The 18,348-nt window shown below is 42.0% G+C and overlaps 1 protein-coding gene and 1 long non-coding RNA gene across 3 annotated transcripts in view; one reads left to right on the top strand and one right to left on the bottom strand.

Moving 5' to 3' along the window:
* Positions 1 to 18,348, bottom strand: part of LOC310683259 — a 179,570-nt gene that overhangs the window by 40,627 nt on the left and 120,595 nt on the right. The window lies entirely within an intron of this gene.
* Positions 827 to 16,878, top strand: UBA2 (ubiquitin like modifier activating enzyme 2). 2 transcript variants are annotated; one of them, XM_083452908.1, is made up of 17 exons: positions 827 to 1,144; positions 3,900 to 3,983; positions 4,328 to 4,398; positions 6,215 to 6,279; positions 6,618 to 6,718; positions 6,836 to 6,957; positions 9,019 to 9,086; positions 9,488 to 9,609; positions 10,863 to 10,962; positions 11,555 to 11,715; positions 13,129 to 13,222; positions 13,317 to 13,429; positions 13,514 to 13,669; positions 14,212 to 14,308; positions 14,908 to 15,013; positions 15,385 to 15,518; positions 15,947 to 16,878. In XM_083452908.1, exons 1-17 carry the CDS (start codon positions 1,004 to 1,006, stop codon positions 16,126 to 16,128), a joined length of 1,917 nt encoding a protein of 638 aa, XP_083309034.1. In that variant the 5' UTR covers positions 827 to 1,003; the 3' UTR covers positions 16,129 to 16,878. The 2 variants fall into 2 exon arrangements, with proteins under 2 accessions (XP_083309034.1, XP_083309035.1); XM_083452909.1 differs by having other exon boundaries at positions 952 to 1,144; positions 4,328 to 4,518; positions 5,811 to 6,279.

Raw genomic sequence — 18,348 nt, 5'->3', positions numbered from 1 at the left:
AAGAAAGGCATGATGAAGGCTGAAAGTAAAATGAGGAAGTGTGTCTAGTTAGAGCATGCAGGCAGGGTGTATGCAGACTATAACTTTAACCTTTTGGTTTTTCAGGGCCCATTTGTGCAGTTTCAGAATAAAATGTTTCTTCAGAATCAACTCTGTACATGTTCTGGGGTATTCTGCACTCTGATGTGCAGAGTTGGGGCAGCAACTACTCTGCCACAGGCAACAAAATGTCCTGTGCACCAGAATTAAGTGGCAAGGCCGATGTGGATTGTAGCACCTGAGTGGGATGGTGGGGTTGCCTACATCTCCCTTTGCCTCCTCCTTTCCATACCATGATGTTCCCATGTGCAAGTTTTTTCTGCAAAGGCTTCACCCTCTCTCCAGCATTTAACGTTGCCAACTGGTAGCCTATTTATTGCTGCAAGGATCTTAAGTCCACAGGCACGATTATTTTATTTATTTTATTGCATTCAACTCCCACCTTCCTTTCTCCCCCATCTTCATTTAATCCCTACTACAATGCTGTGAGGTGGGTTAGGCTGAGATGGGAGGGAGGGACTGGCCCAAGTCACCTAGGGAGCTTCATGGCTGAGTAGGAACCGGTTCTCTCGCAACCCCGCCCCCCGCCCGCGTTTTTATCCCCACAACCACCCTGCTTGGTAAGTCAGGCTGAGAGATGGTGAGAAAGGTGAGCTCCACTGCAGCGTGGAGATTCGAACCCTGATCTCTCCATCCTTAGGCCGACATTCTAACCACAAGACCACCCTGCCTGTCGCTCGGTGCTGCGTATGGGCTATACGTCCTCCCAGCCGCTAGGAGTCGTCGCGCCGCAGCTGCAGGCGCCGCTCTGGGGCTTCCGGCTCCATGACGGCGGGAGCGCGGCTGCGCCCGACGAGAGGGCATGAGGGGAAGGGCTGCGCATGCGCGAAGGCGCTGACTCCGCTTCACTCGGTGCCTTCTTTTTCCCGCCCGCGTCCCTCCGTCGGCCTCTGAGGCAGCGGCGATGGCGGTGGCGGCGGCCGCCCTGCCCGGAGAGCTGGCCCAGGCCGTGGCCGGGGCGCGGCTGCTGGTGGTGGGCGCCGGAGGCATCGGCTGCGAGCTCCTCAAGGACCTGGTGCTCACAGGGTTCGCCAACATCGACGTGGTGAGGAGGCGGCGGCGGGGAGAAGGCCCTCCGGGGAAGGGAACCAAAAGCAAAGGGGAGCCCTCCCTCGGCCGCCTTGGCCGTTATCTCCCGCGGCCGGCTCTTATTGGGTCGCCTCAGCGTCCCCTTCCCCCACCCGAGAGGAGGAGGGGCTTCGGGATGTGACGCCATCGCGCTTGTTTGGATTGGGGTTTCGTTGTTATCATTTCCAAGGCGGGACCCCCCGCGAAGTGGCGCCGCTTCAGCCTCTTGGGTAGCGGAGGGCAGGGCAGATTCCTTCCTTCGTTGCATTTATAGCCCACGTTTTTCTCCAGGCAGCTCAATGTGGCTTCCGTGGTTCTCCCCCTCCTCATTAACCCCCCCAGCAACCCTGCGAGGTAGGCTAAGCTTAGAGTGGTACTGGCTGGCCCAAAGTCACCAAGGGAGCTTCATGATGACCAACCAGGCCCTAGTCCGGAACTAACCCAGTGTTTCTCAAATTTGGGTCTCCAGCTATTGTTGGGACTACAACTCCCATCATCTCTAGCTAGCAGAACCAGTGGTCAGGGATGTTGGGAGTTGTGGCCCAACAACATCCGAGGACCCAAGTTTAAGAAACACTGCTCTGACCACTGCATGTTGCTACAGATCAGGGATTCTCATCTGATGAGAGGCTTTGTTGATCTGCTGTAGTTCCAGATCTACCAATGGTTGTGACTTGAAATAAGGTAGCTTCTTAGGAGCAGTCTATTGCTGAGTGATCAGTTGCTACAGACACAGTGCAGAGTGTATGTGGTTGTTTATGTTCTGCTTGTGGGTTTTCGAGGGGCACCTGATGGGCTATTTTTGTAGACATAATGTTTGCCAGAATGAGTCTTTGATCAAGCAGTCTTTATAGATGTTCAGGCTTGGCAGATGCTATTCTTGTGCTGACAGAGAGTACCAGATTGTTAGATAAAATAATGCCGTCTTTGTGAGCTCCAGAACCATCATTATTAATAATAATGATAGTAATTATTAATGTTTATTAAATTTGTATACTACCCTTCAACCATACATCACAGGGCAGTTCACACAATCTGGCTGGCTGCTTCTAGGAACAGGATGCTAGACTTAGATGGGCTCTTGGTTTGTTCACTAATATCAAATACCACTTTTGTTTGTTCACTAATACCAATTTATCTGTTACATTTTTATCTCCTCCTTCCTTCAGTGTGGCATGTATAGCTCTGTATTCCTATTTTATTCTCCCACCAGCCCTGTGAGGTAGGTTAAGCTGAGAGATGGCAACTGGCCCACACTCAGCCATTCATGGCTATGTGGAGATTTGAATCACTTAGATTTGAACTTAGTCCTTATCCAACACTCACCGTTATACTGAATTGGTAGTTATAAAGGTTTGTAAAGATTCATGGTGATAAACAAGTCTGTTTGCAGCTATTGACTGAGTGAAGAATGAATTCAATGGCATCAATATACCTTCTAGCAGATGTCAGGTTCAAACAGTGGGGGGTAACCTCCAGTTATTATTGTCATCTTCCCAGAGGCCTTTGTCTGGGTGCTGCTAAAAAGTTGATGGATTTAAGAGTCTGTTCAGCAAGGCATTTGTTGTATGTATTTTAAGTCCAGCCTATCAGCTGCTGGGGCATGAGCACTTAATGTCCCTGCCCCCAGCACATAGCTCATCCCATCATAAAATATGAAAATGCATTAGGATCTGTGCCTTGAATCCGTGTCTGTGGTGCTGGCAAGCAGTAGTTTTGTCATTTTTAGTGTGCTGTCTACAGATAACAGCTTTAATACTAAGGATGTTTGAGGGGAGGTAAAACCATTCAAATTCAACAAGTTCCATTTTAATTCTGCTGGATCACACATTAGTCATGCCCCTTGGAAAAGCAAAGAGAGGGAGAGAGGAATGGGAGGAGACTAGCCACTGGTAGGGTGAGAGGAAAGGAATTGGGAGAGAAGCAACTGGAGTAGGTGGTGCCTGTGGCATTCATTCAGAAAATCCAAATGTACACATACACACTTAAGATCCAAAAAGGTTGGTGATCTCTGCTTTAGTAATTTCACATATATAAATTTTCAACAATATGGTTGAATTTTCCAGTCACATTTTCAATAGAGTTATCACTCTTCTGTAGTCAGAATAAACCAGAGTACGTGGATCAGCATTGCCCACTAGATCAGATTGTCGTGTCAGAACTTGACTAATTTCATTTTATGATGCAAATAGAACCAGTTAGGTTGCTAGTTGATTATTCCAAGGTAAAGTCTAGGAAACCAAATGCACTATTAAGCCACACTGCATTTTTTCAGAACTGAGGACAAGAAGTATGGCAGAAATGTTGCCTCTGGTTTCAAAATCATTGCTGCCATGTTTCTTTCAACTTTTTTACATCCTCTTGATTACCATAAAACAGACAGTGGAACTCTATTTTAGAATACAGTACACCACTTTGGAATTCAAGAATGGGGTAGTATGGCTAGGCTAGTGCTGTTTTCTGTGATGTGCTCTAAGCTCAGTATTTGCCAATGAATTATATGCTGGAAAAACCTGTAGATATACTGCTCATCCTCCACTTGTATTTTGAAGTGTTACAGTCCTAGAAAAAAAACTTGATACAAATGCTATTTCTACTGGTTTTAATTAGCCTATATCTGTAGATCAAATGGGGGCAGCACATTTTTTAAAGACAATGATTTCTGATAAAGGCAAGGTACATTTTTGTTAATCGGAACAAATATGAAGTGTTTGTAATTAATCTATTTCTAGATTGATCTGGATACTATTGATGTCAGCAATCTCAACAGGCAATTCTTGTTTCAGAAGAAGCATGTTGGAAGATCAAAAGCTCAGGTAAGAGGAATTTCAAAGAGAAGCTTTCACAATTTAATTCAGTATTGTTTTTGATACAACTTTAGAAGAATACCTATTAGGCATCTGCTGGAATTAAATTTCATGTGATAACTTCAAGAAGTTCACCTTGATTATAATGTTTACTTTATGATATGTTCCTTTATATATTTAATATGTTTGTATCATAATAGACCATGAAACAGAATTATCTTCAAAGCTCAGAAGATAATTGGGTGCTTGAACTTTTTTAAAAAAATCAATAAGGCTATTTCTAACTCATAGGAGGAGGTTTAAGATGACTAGATTAGTAAAAATTAGTTGTATGTGTTCTTGTTGTCTTTCAGGTTGCCAAGGAAAGTGTGTTAAGGTTTCATCCCGGAGCTAACATTATAGCTTATCATGACAGCGTAATGAAGTATGTCTGATTCTTCTTACATTTGGAATTTGTATGTGCTTTGTGGGGGGAAAAGCCCACAAAAAGTGACATATACCCCAAACAATAATTAGCTATGAGTGTCCACACTGTTAGTCATTCGTGGCTTAATGATGGCACAAGATACAGTGATGGTTTTGAAAGAGGAGGATTAGTCAAATTCATGGAGGATAAAGGTGTCAATGGCTACAAGCCACACTGTGTTCTGCTTTTGCTGCTGAAGGCATTGCTCCTCTGGAAGCCAGTAACTGGAAAGCACAAGTAGGGGAGATTTGCCCTCACGTCCTGCTTGCAGGGTTTCCAGAGGTATCTGGTTGGCCACTGTAGGAACAGGATACTGGATTAGATGGGCCTTTTGTCTAATGCAGCAAGGCTCTTATGTTTTTATGATGGCAGTGGATGAGGAAGACCATTTTCAAAATGAAAAGCTTTCCTGTCTGGCCACCTGGAGACAATTTCTTGCACACCACCACTCACTGAGCAGTCACTCTTTTCACACCAAGTAGTGGCACCCCAGCTACCCTGAGTCTCATGCTGCCTGGGGAGGGAGTTCCAGACACAACAGAGTGTATACCTTTGCCTGACCACCTTCCCCTCTTAAAGACTAGCTGCCACTGGGGGAAAGGAGGTTATTTCCACAAACCTGCCTTTGTTTCTCCCCAAGAACAACTCAAATAACATGAAACTTGGCTTACGGTGCAGGTAATAAAATAGTGGCGTCCACAATGTTTTAATGAAACAAGACAAAAACAGAATATAGGCACAGCAAGGAAATATTGTTAGCATACAAGGAGCTTCGCAATGAAGCAAAAGAACAAAAAAAACAACAACACCATCTTTCCTGACTTAGTCCATTTAGCCACATTAGTACATTCTCCAGCATGTCCCCTTTGCTTTTTGCCCATCCTTTGTGTCATATCTTCCCTTGTCTGCTAGCCAAAGCAGGTTTCTGACTAGATATAGCCTTGAGTGTAATTCTTAGCTACAGGCAATGCCAACCTGGCAACCAGCACGTTTTCAAACAAACCTACATGCAATAATTGTGTTTAATAGGTTTGGAGCAATTCCTTCACACTTATGTCATTATTTTTTAGAAAGATAGTTGTAGTTCTTAACTCATGTTTACTTAGTTTCCAGTTGTCATGTGTTTAACTTTAGGAATATGTTCTATTGTTGGCCTTCAGTATATGCAAAGTTTGAATATATAGGCTTGTAATTGACTGTACTAAAATTGTTCACCTTCTAGTCATCGTTCTGTTGGACTGATTAAATTATACACATACCATTGGGAATATCAACTTGCACAAAATCATAGCTTATGCTTCTGTAACCTCCTTGTGTTGTCCTCAACCATACATATATAGAGCAAAAAATAATAATAATTCACTAAATAGTCTGACTGGAAATGTCACAGGCAATTTTGTTCTGGGTGGGGAATAGATAAGAAAAAAGCAAACTATTTCCATTTGGGTCCTAGGCAGATCTTGCATACATCAAAATTTTACAGAAATGTCACAATACCCTGTCAATGAGCCATCAGTGCAATAATAAAACAATTACTTTCATTTTGCCCCAAACTATTTTTTTCTCCGTGGACACAGAAAATGGCTGTTTTAAAAGTTTTACTTGTTTTATTTGTGCTGTGTGATGGTTGGTGTAACTAGTGCAACCAGAAATTATTGTGATGTGCTGTTTGGCAGATGTTGTATTCATGCAGTCATATACACCTGTCACGTCAATATCAACAGGCATTTATTTACTGACCCCCTAAACGGGATCTTGTCTTCTTTTTTTGCAGCCCTGACTATAATGTGGAATTTTTTCGTCAGTTTACCCTCGTTATGAATGCCTTGGATAATAGAGGTATGGTTTATCTTTGCTATAATGTGAGACAACTGAGACCTGGAGTTTTGAAATGTCTCTGTTCTGACATGAATGTGCTTGAAAACTGAGAGACTGTGCAAGGCTGTATTAGCCTCCCCGTTTCCTAATAGTCTGTTGGGACAATTGGGACAAATGGTATCTTTACAAACTGTACTTTTTAATGCAATCTGAGAAGTACTATCAAAAATGCTAAATATGTGCTCCCCGCTGTACAGTGAGGTTGCAATATTGAACATATCTTATTTGTGTTACCTGAGGAGGAGAAGGGGATAATAAAGTTTGCATTTGAAAATCAGTGGCTCTTCTTCTGTTTACAGCTGCCCGTAACCATGTGAACAGGATGTGTCTGGCAGCTGATGTCCCCCTTATAGAGAGTGGAACTGCAGGCTACCTTGGACAAGTAACAGTTATCAAAAAGGTGTGGCAATGATACTGTGTTTTCATATGCTGTAGCATTATGATCCCTTAAGTGTGGTTTTCAACTAACAATGGAAATATGACTCAAAAATTATTTTCTACCTTTCCCCCTCTGTAGGGAGTGACGGAATGTTATGAATGTCAGCCCAAACCAACCCAGAAGACCTTTCCAGGTTGTACTATTCGCAACACTCCTTCTGAACCAATCCACTGCATTGTGTGGGCAAAGTATTTGTTCAAGTAAGCTAATTTTTTTAACCATAAAGTTCTTCAGTGGTCTGATTTGTGAGCACCAGTGAAAACTGGCTAGATCCAGCTTTTCTGTACCTGATACGCTGTGATGGTTGTTTTGCAAAGTGTAGAAGAGCCATGAATTTGATGGCCTTGTGTGTCTAGCAGATTAGTTAGGTGCCAGGATGCAGCTATGTGAAATCTAGACATCAGGCTGGTCTGGTCTGTTGTGTGTAGGTTGCCTTGAGTGCTTGTTCCTATAAAAAGATATCTAATAGGTTTCAATAATCCATAGAGATCACTCCTTCCTATACAAGTGCCAACAGGATTGTAGGAAAAATTGATTCCTTGAGAAACAAGAGGGGAGTTGTCAGCATGTTTAGAGGGAACCTCAGCATTATGCAGAAGTACAATATAACTTTGAAAAAGAAAACTGAAAGGTAAAAACTTGGGGAAAGCAGCCCAGCGAGTACTGAGCATGCTCAGTAGCTTTAGAATAGTAGCAGTTGAAAAAGAAATATGAAATGCAGGAGGGAGTGGCATGCTCTCCTTTGAGGAGAGTTTGAGTACAGAGTTTTATTGCAGTTCCTTTTTTAAAAAAATAATTTTTATTAACAGGCCAATCACATCACATTATCCAAATCACATTCGTTCCAAATTATACAGCCAAATTTTAAATTTTGTTGGGGGTACCCATACATCAAGCTCCGAACAGGTCCAAACATCACTTATATTGCTGCTTTAATGAAACAGTTCTATCCAGTTCAATCCAGATAGTCCTTTATTACTTTCTTCATCTTCTTGTTGTTATCATATATTCCTTTCTTTGCGATCTCTGATAATCTTCACAAGCGGATTAGAGACAGACATCCTCTGTGTGGGTTTTGCACTCTCCAAAGATCATATCACTTAGGGACAGCCGCCATTCCACGCTTCCATAAAAAAATTATCTTCGGTCTGTCCTTTAATTTTCTCAGGCTTGCCAAGTATATCAGGAGGGCTCTGTCAGGTTAAGATCACATTCCAATCATCATGCAATTCCAATGGTCCTGATTCTCCTCCCCCTGTCTTTCTTTCTCAGGCAAGCCTGTCTTAGCGAGACGCCATTTTAAGCTGCGTCATAAAATTTTCCTCCGTTCTCGTTCACCAATCATCTCTTTAACTATAATCCACTCCACACAGTTCTTGCATTCCTGCTTGTGATTAATAAAACGCAACAATCTTCTTTCTGGGGTGGAGGGTTAGTAATATCACATAATGCAAAGAAAAGAAAAGTTTTTTCCTCCACCCCACCCCCCTTCTTTTTCATTCCAAACATACCAGTCTCTTAATGGTGGTTCATCACTTGATTTATTTATCCATCCGTCACTCCGGTCACAGAGATCCATAAATCAGCAGTCTTATCTCCCGATCGATTGCTTGATGTATGTGCTTTAGCTTCTTTCCAATCATATGTTTCCAATTATAATTCCGAGCTAAAGCGAACCAGCATGCGCTGATTGGAACCGGCATCAGGAAGAGCCGACCTCATCGAGGGCTCGTGCCAAGTGACCGGCACCCCCTTCTCTCGAATCCGGGGGTGCGTTGTGGACACCGCTGACAAGGCAGGCCCCCCCCCATCTCCTTGGGGGGTGGGTAGGAAGACTGTATACTTCCCATAGCAGCCTCTTAATTACCTCGTATGGGTCGGAGAGATGTTATTGTCGGCCATCTTCCAATGCACCACCTGGTGGCCCCCCGTTTTATTGCAGTTCCAATTTGTCAGGGCTAGTTACCTTCTCAATTTTGTGTGAATGGTTTGGATGTGAAACATCTCTGAGCTCTGTTGCAGTGTAAATTGACTTTTCCCCTAGTCTTGGTTTTTTAAAATTACACCCCACTTCCCTTGTGTCTTAAAGCAGTTTGCAAAGAAAAAAAATAAAGCATGCTATTTGGAGGAGCAACTTAATGGCTAAAACCAAACCTTTATGTTAACAGCTGGACATAGCACTACCATAAATAACTTGCTTTCAAGATTATTCAAGCAAAGACATTTCAGTCTCTAACCACCATTTGTGTTTTAAAATGTAGTCAGCTGTTTGGAGAAGAAGATGCTGATCAAGAAGTGTCTCCTGACAGAGCTGATCCTGAAGCTGCTTGTAAGTAAAAAAAAAAAAAGACAGTTTTGTGCTTCTCTTGGGGAGTCCTTCTATCAGCTGTGCAACTTCTGGTTGGGTGTCAGCTGCCACAGAATAATATTTTCCTTGGTCCTCAGTTGCAGAGTTGCAAAGTTCTGTGTATATGCTGCGTATAGGAGAACCATCAGTAGTTGGTTAATATTTACTCTTAAATAACCAACATTAGTATTGCTTTGAATCCTGGTTCATTAATTGAGCCATAACATTCTGAATATTTCAGGTAACATTCTGGTTCTTTAATAGACTAGTTTGTTGAAAAAGTAGAAGAAGCCTCCTGACTAGGTTTCCCTCTTTTGGTAAAATTGTATCTGTGCCAGGTGAGTGATCTTGATAGCAAATGGAAAATGTCATCTTATCGACAGGGGAGCCAGCAGAAGCTGAGGCCAGAGCAAGAGCATCTAATGAAGATGGTGATATTAAACGTGTTTCAACCAAGGAATGGGCTAAATCAACAGGATATGATTCGGTTAAACTCTTCACTAAGGTATTTGTCTTAAGTCAGTGGCATTTGCAGAAATTTCTTTTTATGCCACTGTTAAGCGGGGGCAGACATGTTGTAAGATCGGCTTTACACTTGCATCTGCTTTTCATCAACTGTTCACATTAGGCAAGCATTGACTGTGTGGATATTTCAGTGCCTGGCTATTTGTTTACTCGGGATTTCAACTTGCTGGTTTTCATAGAATTGTAGAGTTGGAAGGGACCCAAAGGGCTATCTAGTCCAACCCCCTGCAATGAAGGATCATAGTCCGGTTGTATGTTTTTAATGGTGTACATGGCTTGGATATTTTTATTTGAAGTGGTATATAAACTTGACTAAAAATAAAATAAATAAGCCCGAATCCTCTTCCTGTGCAAATGGCAGAGCACTAAAACTCAGGACACTGTAGGGTCAGTCGTGACCAGCAACACACCTATCCTCCTCTTGTCCCTGTTGTCTTTCATTTGGGTTAGAGATAATGGCTAAATTAGTGATGGGCTGTATGAGGAATGGGAAGGTTGTCAGAAAATAGAAAGGACACAAGTAATTGGTCAAGGGTCTATATAATAGCAAACTTTGTGCCCTCCAGATATTTTAGACTGGCCATTGGTCAGCAGTGATAAGAGTTCTAGTCTGCAACATTTGAAGGGTGCCAGGTTAGCTACTCCTATTCTGTATCATCATGAGATATCAGCTAATAAAAGGAGTTGAGTAACAAAAGCTTGCTGCAGACTGGAAGGAGAGGGACACTGGCATGCAATTCCTTCTCTGGTACTGATATACAAGGCTGGATTAATTAAATCTTTCGAATGTACAAACAGAGCAGAGTACATCTGCAACTTTGTTCTGAAAAGTGTGAATGTTACTTTGCTAAGTTTACTTCTGGTCAAACATGTGCAAGATTTCACTCTGCAGCTTCAAATATGTTTCCAAGAGTTTGGTTGCCAGAATTAAGCATGTTTCAATAAACCCAGATATGGTACTGGCCATGTTTCCCCAACCTGCATTTTCCTCACAATCTAATTGTGTTGCACTTCAGTAAGCAGAGCCCCTAGAATGAATCCTGTAGTGAGAACATATTGATCACAAGACTATTCATATTTGTATAAAACAAATATCCTCTCATACAAATACAGGCTCTTGGTGCCTAGATGAATATGCACTGGTGTTCAATATTAAATGTTAGTAGATCTGAAATGTACTCTTGAAAGCACATCAGTTGATAGTAGGCTTCTCTTCTAAATCTTATTTTCTAGCTTTTCAAAGATGACATCAGATATCTGCTAACAATGGATAAGCTCTGGAGGAAAAGGAAACCTCCAGTTCCTCTAGACTGGAATGAAATACAAAATCAGGGTAAGCATATTATTATTTGCCTTTCTTTGATACTTAACAGTTGGACTGTCTACTTTTAAGGTAAACTATGAATTTTATTACTGAACTGCTGCAGAGCTGTTGCAGGTGCTTAGTTTTGGTGTTGGGATGTGGTTCCTGAATCCGCCCTATTTAAAGAATAGTTTGGCGTGTGATAGCAGCTGGGATAAGATATTGATCAATGAAGACATCTGAGTTTATAGTGTGCATCAAAGCTTGCCAATGGGGTGCTCTCCAGATTCTGCTAGACTCTTAGCATGGCTAGTGGTCAGGGATGATGGGAGTTGTAGTTCAGCAGCATCTGGAGGAGACCATATGGCTACCTCTGAGGTACTGCAGCTGCACTTCCAAATTTCCTCAGACATTATGCTTTTCACATATTCACTACAAATCCTTGTGATGAAAAATCCAGTAAATCAGCCATTTGTGCTATTGAATTAGCTTCAGACTTATGTTGGTAGCAGTGGAAGCATTTGCTAACTCCTTAAAGACGTGTGTATAGATGGGAAAACAAAACAAGTTGAATTTGAAGAAGGTTTTAACAAACAAGTTTCTCGCTTCCTTTCCTTTAAAGAAAACAGCACATCTGATCAACAGAATGAACCTTCCTTGGGCTTGAAAGACCAACAGGTTCTGGATGTCAAGAGCTACGCACGTCTGTTTTCTAAGAGTGTAGAGACTCTGAGAGCTCAACTAGCGGAAAAAGGTGATGGAGCTGAACTTATATGGGACAAGGTTAGTTCAGCAAACGTTTGGGGATGTGTTGCATGCAGACGAGTAAAAATGTTTGGATTCTAGCACAGCACTAATAGTAGATATGCCTAGCACACTAGCGGTTAGCGTTCTCACAATATCTTCTCTACAAAAAAATGGCTGTCTCTGAGCCTTGTAAATGACATTAGACTGTTGAACAGATGTGTACCCTCTGTTGGGCTTTGCAAATTGTCAATTTTAGATGCGGCCTCTGTTGGCTATAAATGCAGAGGGAACAATCCACTGAGCAGGTCTCAAGCAGAAGCCCTATAGAAACAAAGTGCAGTTCTCCATTCTTGTTTGATGAAAAAAGTGGCCTCATGGGAAGTGACATCTGGAGCACGGAGGAGGGTCCCCTTGAATTCAGTGCTGCTCAAGCGAGAGAACTTTCCAAACGATTAGAAGCAGAGCAGAATAAAAAGCTACACTAAAAATGATAAAGCTGCCTAAGGGAAAATGTCAGCAGATAAAATTCGTTTGTTTATATACCACTAATTCGTTTTTAAAAATCAAAACAGTTCACAACAACTACATAAAACCAAACAATAATATTGTATACAAAAGTTAAAATCAGAAATCGGATAACTAAAATTAGTCTGTTTGTTTAGAAAACTTGGGCAACTAAAAAGCTCTTAACATAGCACCTAAACCTTAATAGAGAAGATGCCAGGTGGACCTCTCTAAGGATCACAAGACCCTCTCCCCTGTTAACACTTGCCTTGTTTCCAAAAATCCTTCTGAAAAATGATCTTTGTGCTGAGATTCATTTGGGAGCAGGCAGTTTATATGGGATACTGTGAAGGGCTTTAAAGGAGAAGACTTTCACTTTGAATTGGACCTAGAAACTATGTACCTTTTGGATGAATGTACATCTCTCCAAAACTTTTAACAATGAGTGGTGTAGGGCACAATAAAAAATGGGGATTATAAGTGAAACTTCATAGATGAAGAGAGATTCTGTTTAAAGATGTTTTTATATAGATATAATAATGAACTATCTTTAGAAACTTATCTGTTCCCATGGTTCTTATTGGAAAAGCAGTATAATCAAACTATATCTCAAAGGCTCATTGCTGTGATTGAACTACTTGATTTTTACATTCTTGGGGGATTAGTATCTCACCACTTCAAGGGATGGAAATGCTGGACTCATGGCTCAGCTGTCAGTGTGGCCACAAAATAAAAGTTAGTCATATTAAGTTGCATTACAGAACTGTTACTTGGTACTTATAGCAATTTTAACAATTAGAAGGGTATGTTTTATGAGTAATGTGTTAAAAGAGTTTGAGTTCAAGCTTATTTTATACAGTTATTTTTTTCAAGTTCCAGAAATGCCTCTGTTCATTCTAAAATGATCAGTATTTTCTATTTTACTTCAAAATGACTATTTAACAGGATGATCCTTCTGCAATGGACTTTGTTACTTCTGCTGCGAACCTCAGAATGCATATCTTTAGTATGAACATGAAGAGCAGATTTGATATCAAATGTAAGTGAAAAGCTTATATTTATTTTCTTGAAGGATTTTCTCTGTCCTTGTTTTAATATGCTACATAAACTCCTTATTTCTGCTTCTTCCACAGCAATGGCAGGAAACATCATTCCTGCAATAGCTACCACTAATGCCATAATAGCTGGTCTGATTGTGCTGGAGGGTTTAAAGATTCTCTCAGGAAAAATAGAGCAGTGCAGAGCAGTAAGTGTGGTGTTGATTTCCTCTCTCTTCTCTTTTGATTGTTCATGCTGGATAATTGATTCCCTTTTTTCTTATCTTCTGAAGATCTTCCTTAATAAACAACCAAACCCAAGGAAGAAGCTGCTTGTCCCCTGCGCTTTGGACCCTCCTAATCCCAATTGCTATGTGTGTGCAAGTAAGCCAGAGGTGACAGTGAAACTTGATGTCAACAAAGTCACAGTTTTGACGCTACAAGATAAGGTGAATGAGCCTCTCCCTTCATCCACCTCTTAGGTTTTTCAGTTTAAGCACTGTTCCTAAATCGCTAATCTGCAGAATCTGTTCTGCACCTTAGGCCCTAAAACACAGGTAGGGAACCCCAGGCCCAGGGGCCACATGCGGCCCTCCAAACCTCTCTGCCTGGCCCTTGGAACTCTCCTCAAGCGTTGCCTCTCACTCATCCTGTTTCACACCCACCCTCAGGGTTTCTTCGTAGCTGGATTTTTCCCCTGCACTCTGATGCTGCTCCCACACCCTAGTCAACACACAGAGATGGGGCCTGAGATTTAACAGATTTCATCTGGCCAGAAATGGTAAGCCAGACCAGAAAGACACGGACTGAAAATAGGTTGGGTTGCATACCAACATTACAGATGCAAGGCGAATTTTGTAGCTGGTGCGCATCCCTGGTAGAAAGTGTTGTTTTGATCGTGTATCAGAAGGGGGTTGGGTGTAAGTCTTGGAAAAGGATTATTGTTTCAGAGTCTTGCTTATAGATTTTTCCCTCCCTTGCATCCTTTCAGATAGTGAAAGAAAAATTCAATATGGTAGCACCTGATGTCCAGATAGAAGATGGAAAGGGGACTATTCTGATATCCTCCGAAGAAGGAGAAACTGAAGGTATGAAATGAAAGTGAAACTGGTGTGGTCAAAAGTCAGCCTGACATTTAAGGAAGCTCCACACTGTATGTCCTTTGCACTGCAGCAAACACACAATGTGCAACACTGTGTAGCCTTGTGTCTGCCTCTGGGTGCTCTGAGCCAGGTGACCCATAGATGTGGATATTATCCAAGCTGTAGTTGGACCCTCATTACTACAGTTCTCAGATTTGGAGGATTTTGTTTGGGTTATACAATGCAATCTTGGCTGCAGTCATGTATTATTAGGGGTCTGGCAACAGGTATCAATCAAACCAGGAACGGAGATATCATCAAGCCACTGGAGATGATCTCATAGCCCAGCCTCCCAAGTCCGTTGCAGGTTTTCTTAAGTGTAGCTTCTGGCTTTGAAGTGCGCAGCCTTCCATATTTATGGCAAAGAAAAGAGTATACGTGATGTATTAAATTTTAACATAGATCAATAGGTATTAGCAGCCATACTTTGCTTACTTTTCCTTTGCTTTTGAGTGTTTTGAGTTAAGAAAAGCCTTGGAGGCGACTGATGTTTCTACAGAGTACCTGACGCTGCTTTTCTCCGGTTTTCCCCATGTCCCCCTCAGCAAATAACCACAGGAAGTTGTCAGACTTTGGGATCCGAAATGGTAGTCGGCTGCAAGCAGATGACTTTCTGCAGGACTATACCCTGCTGATCAACGTACTGCACAGGTGAAGGCCATTGATTTCCTAGAGCTATCAGAACCAGAAACTGCAACTCTGCCAAAAGAACCTTCAGATTAAATAAGTGATATAAGTCTTGCTAATACAGAGACCAGCTCTGCATTTGTGAAAAACACAAAATTGAGAGCCAGTAGCGTTCTCTAATATGCAAGAATAACTCCCAGGCCCTCCCCATTGGCACAGCATCCATAACTGCCTTGGGGTGTACTGTGGTGCTCAGGCAAGCAAGGGTTGAAAAAGCCAACACCTCGGGTTGAATAAGCCATTTCACAAACTGCCTCTTATTTGACCATCATAGTGTTTTGGCTCATTTGACCATCATCTGAGTGTGTTTTTTTCTGCATTTTTTTTTTAATCAGCGAGGAGCTTGGGAAAGATGTGGAGTTTGAAGTTGTTGGTGATGAAGTTGTTGGTCCCAAGCCATCGGAACAGCCAGTCACTAAGAATATCACCAATGGAAGTGATGATGGGGCACAGCCCTCAACATCCACAGGTAAAGACTGGCAGTGGGAGGGAACTGTATCGACATACCTACAACTGCTTGGAGGTATTGGCAGCCCCTTGAAATTCTAGGACGCAAGATAAACCTTTATAAAGCCTTCCAAATTTTCCTGGATCTTGAAAATTCACTTAAGCCCCCAGAAGGGCCTGTTTGTTCACAATTTTTGCTTTAGCTTTTGCACATCCAGTCAATATATCTTAACTCACTGAGGGACCATGCATTTATGGATTGAGCTGGTCCATTATTTTCTAAGATGGCAATTTGCCATCACTCTCAGTATCATTTATTCTCTTGAATATTTGAAAACAGTCATGTGCTTCATTTTAGGTACAAGTGTGGAACATTTAGCCTATTTATGTTAAGCCTGTATTTAAAACAACACCGCTAGGCTGCAATGCAGTGACTCTTTTCTTTTCCAGCTCAAGAGGAAGATGATGATGTGCTGATAGTTGAGACTGAGGAAGGTTCTTCAAGCAATGCTGATGACACAGAAAGCAAGAGCCGGAAAAGGAAGCTGGATGAGAAGGAATACACTGGCACCAAACGGCTGCGCTCAGAACAATTGGCTGAAGAGCAGGATGATGTGATAGCACTAGACTGAGTGCTAGAATGCTCCAACCAGTAGGACGTGCCAATAGGATGATTGCTAGGGTGTGCAAAATGTCCACAACTAGGACTCTGGCTTGCAGTATCTTCCCATTTTCGTTTGGTAGGACTTAGAACTTCTCTAGTAAGATTTAGTAGACATCTAGTTTATAAGCATTGTGGGCCTGAAAACGAAGCATGTCTAATTATATAATGCCTGAAAGACGGATTGTTATGGGAAAATAAGACAACTCCTGTTTGCTGAAATGGTTTTATCACTTGGTGACTTCTGAGAGGTTTTTAATTCTTACTGTTTGTTAGCCTAGCCTAGTTCTCGCCATTTTTCACACCCTCAAACCAAAACCTTGAAAGCAAAGATGTGTGTCACGTTTCAAACAGTCAGTCGGCACAATGTACATTACTGTAAAACAATGTTGATTTGTCAGCTAGTACTGCCTGATGTGTCAGTGTCAGAAACGGATCTTGGTGTACTGTTACAGCTTCAGGTTATTTATATGGGATGTTTTGTAAAACTTTAATGCTACTCTACCATTCATCTGATGGACCAAAACAACAGACAAACTATTTGCTACATTTGTTTGAAAGCCCACCTATATGGAAAGTTGAGGATTTGTAAAGTGGATACAGTCTTCACACTTAAAGCTGTACTAATAATAGTTTTAAGCATCCTACAGGGCTTCTGAAAACATCCTTTGTTGGAATTGAAAAGGGAGGGTTTTTTTTAATAAAACATTTTGTCACTGCAGTTTTTTTACAGTCTTTATTCTTCCACTACCCAGGGGTTGGATTCAAATTCCTAGGCGACAGTTTCATAGCTGTGTAAAGTTTGCCTGGCTATGTTACAAGTGACCAACTGCTACAGAGGTCTGTGGTTCTTAGGTGAGTCAGGAACACTTAAGAAGTTGACTGTGACTGGTCTTTGCTGTTCTCTCCACCACCACTGCTGCCTGAGCCCTTGCTCAGAAGTAGATTTGTAGCAGAAATAAACCAACGCAGAATGGCAGGGTGTTCAGTTTAGTGCTCACTACTACCCTGGCACCCACCATGCCTACTCTGGACCAGGCTTGTGGTTGTCCTTGCAAAGATGTTAGATGGTGTAAAAATAGTTTTCACCTTAAACCTGGATAATTCTCTTTCAGCATCGACTTTAAACACAAAGTTAGCTCAAGTATCCATAATCAAATGGAAGAGTTGGGAAGGATACTATTTTCTGGAAGTACTTCAAAGCAGTCTCATAGCTTACACATTTTTCACAAGTGCTGATGCTTCAGGTTCTAACCTCTGCACCTATTGCGTAATCTTTGCTTATTGAAACTAAAAAGATCGCCCCCTGATGTTGGTGTTCTAACTCTTTAGTTTGACTTCTTTTGATTCTGTTAGAATTGGCAAGTCACCTCCAGGGCCCGCGTGTGCCCTTGGTGGATGAGCCATCCAGATTCTACACACTGAAAAGCTGCATTATGTGACCTATATTAATCATGCAAATAGCAATGATTCCTATCTGCATAACTGTCTTTTTACTGTTTTGCATAACTGATACCCTATAACTTGGTCGATCTCCAGGACACCTTTTGGCTATGGGGAAACTGACGAATAGTGTTGTTTCTAATAAGTTGGTCAGAATCATCTTGCTCTGTGCCACAGATTGTCCCTTCAGTGCAGGGTGTGCTATTGCACCCCCCCTTCCTGACTGCTGGCCTAACAGATGGCTTATCAGAGATGAGGTTATTGATGCATTTATTAGCAGTGGCCCAATGGGTGGTCCACAGGATGCTTTTATTATTGGTAGTGGTTTTGTTTTGTTAAGGGATAGCAGGTGTTGGACCCTGCACCCTCCCTGCTTTTGGGCTGCTTATGATTAGTCGGAGAGCTAATCTAGTGGAACAGCTGGCCTGCTGGAGCTGTGAGAATGGAAGTTGCCAAGTGTTCATCGCAGCCGTGAGTTCACTGCATTGCCAATGGTAAGTGATCATTCTGCATCTACAACCCCTCCTTTCCAGTATGTAGATAATTTTGGCAAAGTGCACTGAGTGCAACACAGTAGGTGTTGGGAGTCTGATGCAGCACAGAACCCTGGTGGGGTAGGATCTGCTAACCACTGGCCTGCTGCAGTCTCAGCGCATATTGGCAATGGAAGTCTCAACCCACTAATGGAAGTTTACCTTCCAATGCAAATATCAAGCGGGGCAAAAAAAAAGACTGTAGTTTGAGACCT

This window comes from Podarcis tiliguerta (assembly GCF_965153285.1).
Source record: "Podarcis tiliguerta genome assembly, chromosome: 8".
NCBI lineage: Eukaryota > Metazoa > Chordata > Lepidosauria > Squamata > Lacertidae > Podarcis > Podarcis tiliguerta.
The sequence above is the reverse complement of the archived record's forward strand: the minus strand, read 5'-3'. Positions and strand labels throughout refer to the sequence as shown.